At 38.6% G+C, this 10,417-nt stretch overlaps 1 protein-coding gene across 2 annotated transcripts in view; it reads right to left on the bottom strand.

The window, feature by feature from the left end:
* Window positions 1-10,417, bottom strand: part of LOC101851523 (transcription initiation factor TFIID subunit 11) — an 18,590-nt gene that overhangs the window by 5,803 nt on the left and 2,370 nt on the right. The window contains exons 2-6 of one of the 2 annotated variants that reach the window (XM_005106364.3): window positions 7,243-7,388; window positions 5,281-5,545; window positions 4,225-4,242; window positions 1,337-1,424; window positions 565-661 (exon numbers count right to left, since the gene is read on the bottom strand). In XM_005106364.3, the coding sequence (XP_005106421.1) occupies window positions 565-661; window positions 1,337-1,424; window positions 4,225-4,242; window positions 5,281-5,545; window positions 7,243-7,388 (614 nt within the window). The remainder of the gene's footprint in view (window positions 1-564; window positions 662-1,336; window positions 1,425-4,224; window positions 4,243-5,280; window positions 5,546-7,242; window positions 7,389-10,417) is intronic. The other variant, XM_005106365.3, reaches the window with a different exon arrangement.

The raw sequence follows: 10,417 nt of genomic DNA, 5'->3' as shown, positions 1-10,417 counted from the left end.
ACCCCCCCCCCCCCCCCCCCCCAATCTCCTTTAAGCTTCTGTCAACTGATCAAAGACAGTAAGTTTAGTAAGAGTTTTACGGCACTTGCAACACAATAAGGTTATATAAGTGCCGAAGATTAGAGGTGTTACAAGAGAGTAACAAACACAAAAAAGAAGGAGGGGAGATAAAGATGATAGATGTTTGATAGGAAACAAGGAGCAAACCACACCAGAGCACCCGCCAACCACCCACTATCAAAGACAGACAACCATTTCAATGCAAAAGTGCCGGGAGTGTCATGATCCAACCTTGGGGCCGAATTTAAACAAGCTATTTTCTTTCAGTAGGTAACACTACTTTTATAGGTTACACGATAGTGAATGAACTATATCACGAGCCAGCCATTTCTCAGTCATATTTATCGATATGTTGACTATACCTTTTTCTCATACTGGGGCGTTGACTTTGAGCCGACGGGTCATTAGCATGAGAATTCACAGTCAACAATGACTAATGTAAAGCATAGCTCAACTCAAAATCAACAAATTCTGCGATAAAAACAGAGAAACTGTATTGTATACCTGTTTCCATGACTTCCCCAACAAAAACCTTGGCAATGCCTGACATAGCAATGACCACATTCTGTGACACAGTGGTTCCAGTGATGTTCTGCATTAGCTGCAAAGATGAAACATGAAGCAAAAGCAATATTAAAGACACAGCATGGATGGACAGAGTACAAGTAATAGCAAAAAAGAAGATGGTTATCTATGTATAAAAGAGCACATGATCAGTTTCTTCCTAAGGAGATGGATCTTTTCTACCAGTAACATTCAATAATAATCAGCACATTTCATCCTCTATACGTACACATTGGAGATCCATTAAAAAACAAAACAACCTAGAATTAGACATGTAGAAGCACTCGCTCTGAAACTTTACAACAAAAAGGAGTATGACTGAAACACTTTCTACTGTCCATCTGATGCTAGCAGTACAAGCACCAGCTCAAATTTTGTCATAGAATCAAATACAAAATCACAAATTCTTTGAACTACAACAATTAAATCCTTGAGCAAATCTAAATGAAAAAAAAACAACCTGATGATGTAATGTAGTTAAATCATCTCTGTAAAAAGAATAGCGGTGATCAATTGTCTAGAAACAAGGCATAATGCAGTGCAGCCTCTCTATAACTATAACAACTGAACTGTAATAAGTAATCATCTTGAAATAAGAAAAATGATGAGAATTCAAATTGTAAAAAAAAATAAATAGATGACTAACCAATCTTGAAACAACAACAACAAAAAAAAGAAAATTCAAGGAAAAACATTTCCTCATTTCTCTCACCCTTTTGATAGCTGCCTTTGGAAAAGTTGCACGTCGAAACATTTCGTATCTGTTCAGCTGCTCTTCAGAAAAATTTGACACAAGCACCCTGTGGAGGACAAGACGAGAAAATCTCTCAAAGAAACTACAGAACAAAGACAAAGAAAAACAAACCTGCACTCACAAAAATTATCTCCCCTACACCACACACTAGACTAAAAAATAATGTATCTCGTGAAGATGAGAACAGGAGTGACAATGAACATTGATTAACAAAAGAGAGCAAGTAACAAAATGTTTTGGGAATTGCACGCCTATTTTGTAGAAGGGATGTGCACTATATAAAAACAATCTATTGTTTTACTAAATTATTTTTGAGAGTGTTTCAAATAAGGGAAGACAAGGAGCACAAAAAAGAAAACCAAGAGAAAGGAGAAAAAATCATGTGTCCACTTATCTAATAAACAACTCGAAATTTTAATGAGGGATTCATAAGCTTCACTATTTTTTAGACAACATGTTTTAACTCTCAAGACCAAAAGCACGAGTGATTGTAATATAGGTAAAGTTTATAAAAAGGAAAGAACAATTTTTTTTCTTCTCTATTTGATAGGATATATTATAATTATCGCAGGCAGTGAATGAGATGAGCTTCAGTACGTAAACTTAATCATGACACACAAACACAAACAAAAAAAAGATATCAAAGTCTTCAATGGCAGGTGCAATAGTACAGAAAAATTGTCTGCATAACGTGCAACCTAACTTTAAGCCTCCAGTTTGCAATAAATCTATAAAATTTACGCGTGTAGTATTCCTCTTCACAATATAATACAACAGAGTACAGCAACTGCACCTGTATGTATGTCCCTAACCAAGTACAAGCACCTGTATTTTTTACTTGTAAGCAACCATGAGGATAGAAACCAATGGAAAGCAACAAACAGGTGTTAATGTTACGGACAAACAAACAAAAAGCACAAAAATGTTGTTAAATTTGTACAAACATATAACAAATTTGAAAACAAAAACACATTGGCAAAAATATCTCCTTCAAAACTTTAACCAGATTGTATGGAAATATAGGAAATTAAAAAAGTGTCAAGGATAATTTTCTTTTACAACTTAAGGCACTACTCTGGAGCTTAATTCAGACCTTAGTAACTACATGGACATGGGGGAAAGAAAGCAAAATGCCACATGAGCACGATGCCACTGATATATGTTTTCGCATGAATTTTTCATTAATGTTTAGAAGTCAAATGATAGCACAGATATAAAATGAGCAGGCATCACACTTTGTCAAAAAGGAGAACATAAATTTATAATACCTAAGCAGAACAAACCATTTCCTTTTTAACTATGGATATAGCTAAAACCAACAACTGTGTATCTTTCTAAAGTGCCGTAAAAAATTAGTGGAGCAACTTATTGTTAAATACCTCCTTAACTATCAAACACAGACTCTCCTGCTTTTGCACAACAGCTTGTATCAATTTGTCTTAACAGATCAACATTTTTGTAAACACCTGTTAGCTTTATTCTAGAAAATTCCTTAATAAGCACTAATAAAAGGTCCCAACTGGTGGTTTCTACAGATCTTTAAAGGTTGACACCCCACGAGCTGGGTCAATAGAACCTTAAGTTTAAAAAGCAAGCCCGTCCTTTCTTCTAATCATGTGCTTGAATGCATGTTTGAGAATATTGAGTGCAAAAAATAGTGTTTAGTATGAAATTATTTTTTGCAACAAGTTTTGTCACTAGAGAGAGTCATTGGTAGGCCATATATATGCATATGCAAAATGTGTGTGAGAAGTGGGAAGTGCTGAGAACACTCCAATTTCCTTCAAGAAGGAGATTTGTATTGTTTTTATATAATTATAAAGAAAAGTTTTTTTTCATCTAGCATCAATTGTTATGGGTAATATATGATTAAATTAAGACAAATTGATACAAACTGCTGTGCAAAGTATGGGGGACACTGATTCATCCGTTCAAGAGATATTTGTGGATAGGTTGCATCACCATTTTTTGACTGTACTATAGTCTCAGTGTAAACAACAACTGTTAACATGAAGCACAGTACAGCAGATCTCAACACAAACTCAGCTAGAACATGGAGACAATCAAAATCCTCAACGGGATTCCTTTATTATTCTACAAATCAAAATTCAAGACACTATGTATGATGAGAACATTTTTGCCACTTGCCCAAAGTCATTTACTAGTAACCTTATTTCTCTCTGTCCCATTGCCTTTCACTTTCACCATTTCCCCTTTCTTTCTATCCCTTCAAGATTTTTACACAATAAACAAAGGAGCAAGACAACTGTCATATATGTATGTCATGTACATATTGACTTAAGAAAAAACAGAACATTTAAAAGGAACCTCTCCTCCATTTTCTCTCTGTCTCACTCTCATATTCCTTCTTTTCTTTATATATCAACTTCTATTTTGAAAGCATGATTCTGAAAAGCTTGATTAATTCCAGGCATGGTATGTATGTGTTTGAGTTCTGTGCAAAGCAGACATTATCATCAATGGATTTTCACCTCTCTCAGTCTTTATAATATTCTTTTCTCATAAGGTGCCTCAGATCAATCCACTCAGTTTCAGTACAAGTTTTCTATAAGTCAGCTGGAAAAAGCTTCAAAGTCGCAAATTACAATCTAAAAAGGTGAAAAGAAAGCAAACATTAACTCCTCTCCTTATTACCGTATTTTTTCTCTCATTCTACTGATTCTCACAACATTAACAGTATACTGTAAACACATCCAGCAGTCGGTAGCATTTGTTTTAAATGATTTCTTTTGCAATTATGTCAACATGAAACATAAACAGAATGAAAAAAAAAAAAAGAAACAATGAAAGCAAAACAAGGAAAACAAACAGAAGTCTTTGTATACCTCTCGTGAAAACCCCCTCTTAATGAAAAAAGAAAATGAAAAGAAAAATCAAGGTAAATGTAAACAGTTAGTCAATGCAATGATGAGCTGGAAAAAAATTATGAAACAGTAAGTTCTGTCTAAATAAAAATAAATTTGACTTGTTTTCTACTTCACTGTCTTGTCTCTATATGGGTAGGCTAAAAAGACATTAAACACATTGTATTTTTAAAAACAGTGCATGCCTGAAATATACCGATTTAACAAACTTAAACAGAAATCTATCAGATCACAATTCAAGATATTCATAGCTACCAAACTCAGGAAACATGAATTCGGTCTGGTACTTGAGCCATGACGGAAGAGTAATATATCTAGATTTTGAAAGTAGAATTCCCTCTCAGTGGTGGAGAGTACATCCACTCTAGCAGTTCTATGACATAACACTGATGTATCATTAACTCATTTGTATTAAAATTCAAGAGCGGGAAAAAAAGGCCAAGCAATGTCATCAGATTTATAATATTCAACTATTTATAATAAATAACCTTTAAATTAAAGTACTCTTCTGTTTTTTTAAAGAAACTTTTCCATGTTTCAGTGGTGTTCTTGGCAGTCAACCTAGTATCCTCTTCTATCTCAATCCCTGAAGTCTGAATGTCCTCCCCCTGACCTGTATTTTTGCATGGATAATAGACTTAATTTTAGAACAATGTCAATAGACCACAATATTTCATTGAAAACACTAGCAGAGGAACCCAGAAGATTTGCATTAGGCTATAATGTTTCGAAATCACCTGGGTCAGGCAAAACTCACGATGGGTAAAAATATCTACACCTTGAGAGAGCTAATTAAGTTCAAATACATCACCTAGAATTAGATTAACACTTTTAACTCCTTTCCATTCAACAGTTAGTCAAAAGTCAAAATGAACAAAAGACACTGTCATTAAGTCTCAGCAAAAGAAATAAAAAAGTTCAAAGTTGCACAAGTTTGGAGTAGAGCCCTAGAACCATACATACAGCCCTGATCAGGCAGACATAGGTTTTTTATAGAAAACTGAAGCTTTAACTTACTGCATTTTCATTCTATCCTCTTCCTGTTTCTGATGCTTCTTCAACACTTGCTTTATCTCCTCCTCAGACATTTCAAACTTCCGCTTCCTGTCTTGAGAGGGACCTGCAGAAGTTGAAGAAGAGGATGCTGACGTTGATGGCTCACTTTTCTCATGTGATGAGGATCGATCCTTCCCACTACCTCCGCCTTCTGGAGTCTTTTCTCTGTCAGAGGATGAAGCTCTTTTCTCTGGTGTGCTGCCACGACTTGTCTTTGGTGAGGAACCTGAAAGGATTAAGAATAGAAAAATCAGGGAGTTTTACGAGTGAAACTCAAATCTACATTAAGAAGGATGGACAAGGTGAACTCTACAGGGCAGCACTACACGTTCCAGCTTCTCACAATTTGAATAATATAAATCATACTTAAGCCATGTTAATGGAGATGAAATACAGTCAAACATGCTGTAACGGCCACTTGCCCAAAACGGCCACCTGTACAAATGACCATTTCCCACTTTCCCCCTTGCGTTTTCTCTTTACTATGATGGCACAGTGGAGTCCACTTATAACGAGTCCAGAAAAAACGAGAAGTCTGTTATAAAGACACTATTCTAAAACCCCGTTTTTTTCTCCTCTTTACCTTTGTAAATAAAATACTGCTATAGCACTATCAGACAAACATGCGAGTCGGTTATAGCGAATATTGCTGCTGCTGTGCACAGTGCATAGGCCAATTTTACATAATGCAAAACCTCGCCAGTTGAGAAACTTGTTGGTGATCTAGCCAAACAAAAAATAGGAGAGCCCATGTGTGTCAACAATAAAGACCGGAGCGACTGAGTTGGGAGGGTGTGGCATGCGCAGACAAGCAGAACGCATCGCGTGATAGGCCAGAGTAAGCCTAGTTTAGATTATCAAGGCCTACCATGCCTCTCACTTCTCCGATGCGGGAATGGAGAGGTCACAGCATTGTGATGGATGGAGCGAATGTGTGACGTGCGCAAGCAGACGGAATGCACCACAGGGTGGGGTGGGGTGGGGGAAAACACAGCAGGCGAGTTAGCCCAGAGCCCTTTCTTTCTGATTGCCAACGCCGAGCTGTCAGTCCATATCGCTAGATCTAGCGCTAGAGAAAGAAACCTGATTCGACTTTTGATCAAGTAAGACCTAGAGGTCATCTTGAAAAAAAAAAATCATCATCAGGGAGATAGCAAAAGGAAATAAACAAAACACCAAACTCATAGATTAGGCCTTCTTTAGAGTTTCCCTTGAATTTTATACTGGATCCTGTATAGCGAGAATCCTGCTATAACGAACATAAAGCTCAGGTCCCCTCCCTCTCGTTATAACAAGATTCCACTGTATTCTAAAAGGTCTACTACTTATTATGCGACAACATTGAGTTTAGCCTTCGTATTGTTCAAACATCTGACTAATGCGTGGGAAGCTTATTTCGCAATAAACAAAAGGTCCACAGTTTGTTTCATGACTCTGACGAGTAAAGACATCTTCCTCTCTTCTTGCGTGTGAATACATTACATGTTCATTTGTTTAAAAAGTGGACAATAATTGTTAAGCAAGAATGAATCGAACATTCAGGTACATTTCTGAATGGAAATTTCCAGGAAAGACACAATTCGCCTCCATCTTCACTTGACCCCATCAAGTATCAGGAACTTGTAAAGTAATCCAACAAGTCCACCTTTTTGCTGAAAAAAAAAAATATGACAAACATTTTTTCTCAACGTTCCCCTCCAGTGCAAGAGAAAGTTAAACAAGATCCAGTACAAGAATATGAACATGGTTTTGACCTGCAGTATGCAACTAGAATAGACAGATCTGATCTAGGAAATACTCATACCAATTGCATTTTAAGTGTTTTAGAAAAAAATAGTTTTAACTTTAGAGAAGTAATAGTCTAGAGCGTCATACCTTGCCAGAGTTCTGAGCACTCCTGGCTCTCAGTACCCTCAATCTTACCTAGTTTGTCTGTCGATGAGCCCAGTACAGGAGACGATTCTTTACCCGACGTAGGTGTCCCAGGACTTGGGCTTGGGCTGGGACTTAAGAAAGAGGCATTCCTTTTCTCTCCGTCTGCTGCACCACCATCGTCCACTTTGAGCTCCCTAAAAACATTGCAAAATTTTGATAAAACTGACATTCAAAAATGTGAAACAAAAACTATGTTTCAGTTATTTCAAAGATGCTGTGGACAATGAAATGGTGATGAAAACGGGCACAACCAACCTTTCTGGTACCATTACTTGATGTTTGGTGGCCCTGCTTATTTCTAGTTTGATCCATTCAAAATTGTCTTTGTTCTCTAAACTCAAGAGAGTGGAGAAAAACAGAGAATGAATGGAATATGAACCTATAAATTTATATATATAGATCTATGAAGTGATTATTCTCGCCCTGGAAGGGATTTTTTTTCACTGCCAAAAGTCGAGCAGTCTTGTTTTCTCACAGTACCTTTTGAAAGCATTTTCAAACGAAGTATAATCCGGGCTGTCCCAACCACAATGTAAGTATCTGAATATTCAGACATTTAAAAATCTCTAGCTCTGGAAATTGAATTCGATGCAAAAAAAGGCCCCCCCCCCCCCCCCCCCCCCCCCCCCGTTCCTTGCAGAATGGCAGAATGAAAGATGATGCCGAACTCTTTCAAATAACCAAAAATCTCAAGAACGGAAACCGCTCGGAGAAATACAGGTCAAGTTATTTTCCAGAGCGTTCTGAGAAATATCATTATTATATATGGAAGTCGAAAAAAACCCATGTCTCGCTATTCTCACCCCCTTCGTTTTACTGGAAATCACCCTAGAGGGATCAGGGCTGAGGTTAGCGGGCATGACCCAGGGGGGGGTAACGGCTAATGCGCCACAGAATCATGTTTGTCACTGCTCGTGTCCGAATAGTTAGTCAGGATTGACATGGGTTATCAGTTTTGAGCCAAATCCCAGAAATTTGGCTCTTTTGGATCGTGTCTGGCCTAGAGAATTTCATTTGGCTCTCTTTCTCTTTTTTTGGCTCCAGACTCCCTATGTTCAAGAAGAAAGGCAAAGAGGAAGCAAGAAAAAAAGAAAAAGAAAGAATTTTTAAAAAAAGAAAGTGAAGAAAAGAGCTTCTAAAGTATTGCTTTATTATTAAACTAGTTAACACGATATAACACCTTCGCCCATTAGGTCTGAACAATTTACAACCCTTCTAACGTCGTGCAAGAGCATTTATTGTCTCGTGCTTGTGTCTCGTTACGTTTGTACACGCTCTCTGTTCCTTGAACCAAAATTTATTGTGTGCAGGCAGAAAGTGAGAGGCCTGCCATCGTTAAGTGTGTAAACAACGAATGGTCCGGCCGGCGGTAGGTCCCACATCCCGTTCAGTAGCATCGGTTATGAGGCTCTTTTTTACAAGAGAGGCGAAAAATGTTTTTATATTACTATTATTCGTTCCCAACCACATGCGGTAAGCCACCAAGGGCCTAGGTGATTTTATCAGCCTGCGAGAGATCAGGGGAGAGTCCTCGCCTCATGCCAAAACCGGAGTGGGAGCTATTCTCACCAGGGGAGGGGGTGTTTGTGTGAGAATAGCGAGTCATGAGTTATACTCACCCGCGGTGAGAATAAAGGTGGCAATAGATCTAGATCTCGATCAATCAGACCTCCAGCAGTTATGCAGCTAGAACTTGAAGGCGAAGGCCAATCGAAATAGAAGATATGGTGTCTACGTACACGGTAACCTGGCACCTAGTCTCAGTAACCGGAATGAAAATAAATCAATATTTGTCCTGCGCTGTTACTTGCTGAAAAAAAAGAAAGTCATACAAGCGCCTTGTCGGGCTTCCATCGTGGCCGGTTAGTGAACCTGTGCGTGCGCATCACATTGTGAGTACCGGTTCATCGTCATCATTGCCTTTCTCACCCTGCACCAGGGTATAGGCCACGGACAAACACCTTCCACCTTTCTCTATCCTGGGCTAGCCTCTTGATGTTATCCCATCTCTTCCCACTTTTCTGTACATAGATTTCTGTGATTCTTTTCCAGGTTCCACGCGGCCTTCCCCTTGATCTCTTACCCTGTGGGTTCCAATCCAAAACTTTCTTTGTTATGCAGTTGCCTGACTTCCTGAGAGTACGTCCAATCCATCGCCACCGCCTTCTTCCTACCTCCTCTCTGACAGGAGTAGCGGTTGGGGTCACCAAAGTTCATTCAAAGTGAATCAAAGTCTGTGAGCTGCGAAGTGTAGGGCACCGGAATGGGGGGGATAATTTTTTAAAATTTTTTTTTTAAAGGTACAGTCAGGTGAGGCGTGAGGATGAAGGCAACACTGGATGACAAAAATCTGAACCTGGAGTTCTGAACAGCCCGGTTACTGTGTACGTGACACTGAGACTATGTGCCTGGTTGCCGGGTTACCGTTTTCGCAGACAAGATCATATTAAGGCCAGCTCTATTTCTCCGATTGTTCGAGAAAATAAACTAGAACTTTATTTCTCCGAACGGTTTCCGTTCTCGAGATTTGTTGATAATAAGCGAATGGAGTGGCCCGTTTGTGTGTGTGTGTGTGTGTGTGTGTAAGGTGTGAACGGGTTAGGGGGGAGGGGGGGGCGTGGAGGGATTTTTTTTTACATGAAGGATTTTAGTGTTTGCAGGGCGACTAAATGCAAAATGGGTTACTGCCAAGGTCGAGCAGTCTTGTTTTCGCAGCACCTTTTGAAGGTATTTTCAAATTCAGTATAGTCCGGGAACGTTGCCCCAACCACAATTGAAGTATCTGAATATTCAGAAAAAATTGAACTCGATGCAAAAAATGCTTCCTCCCAGTCCTCGCAGAATGGCAGAATGAAATTATTTAATTATGAAAGGGCGACGCCTAAATCTTGCTAATAACCAAAAAATCTCGAGATCAGAAACCGTTCGGAGAAATAGAGTTCAACTTTATTTTCTGGAGCGTTCAGAGAAATAGCCACTTCGTAACATTAATTAAGCTGGATCTATTTCTCCGAACGCTCAGGAAAATAACTTGAACTCTATTTCTCCGAACGGTTTCCGTTCTCCATATTTTTTGGGTATTTGTGAATGGAGTGGCCTGTGTGTGTGTGTGAGTGTGTGTGTGTGTGTGTGTGTGTGTGTGTGTGAGTGTGTGTGTGTGTGT

This window comes from Aplysia californica, unplaced genomic scaffold (assembly GCF_000002075.1).
Source record: "Aplysia californica isolate F4 #8 unplaced genomic scaffold, AplCal3.0 scaffold00529, whole genome shotgun sequence".
In the NCBI taxonomy this organism is placed as follows: domain Eukaryota; kingdom Metazoa; phylum Mollusca; class Gastropoda; order Aplysiida; family Aplysiidae; genus Aplysia; species Aplysia californica.
This window is presented reverse-complemented; position numbering and strand designations above follow the sequence as displayed.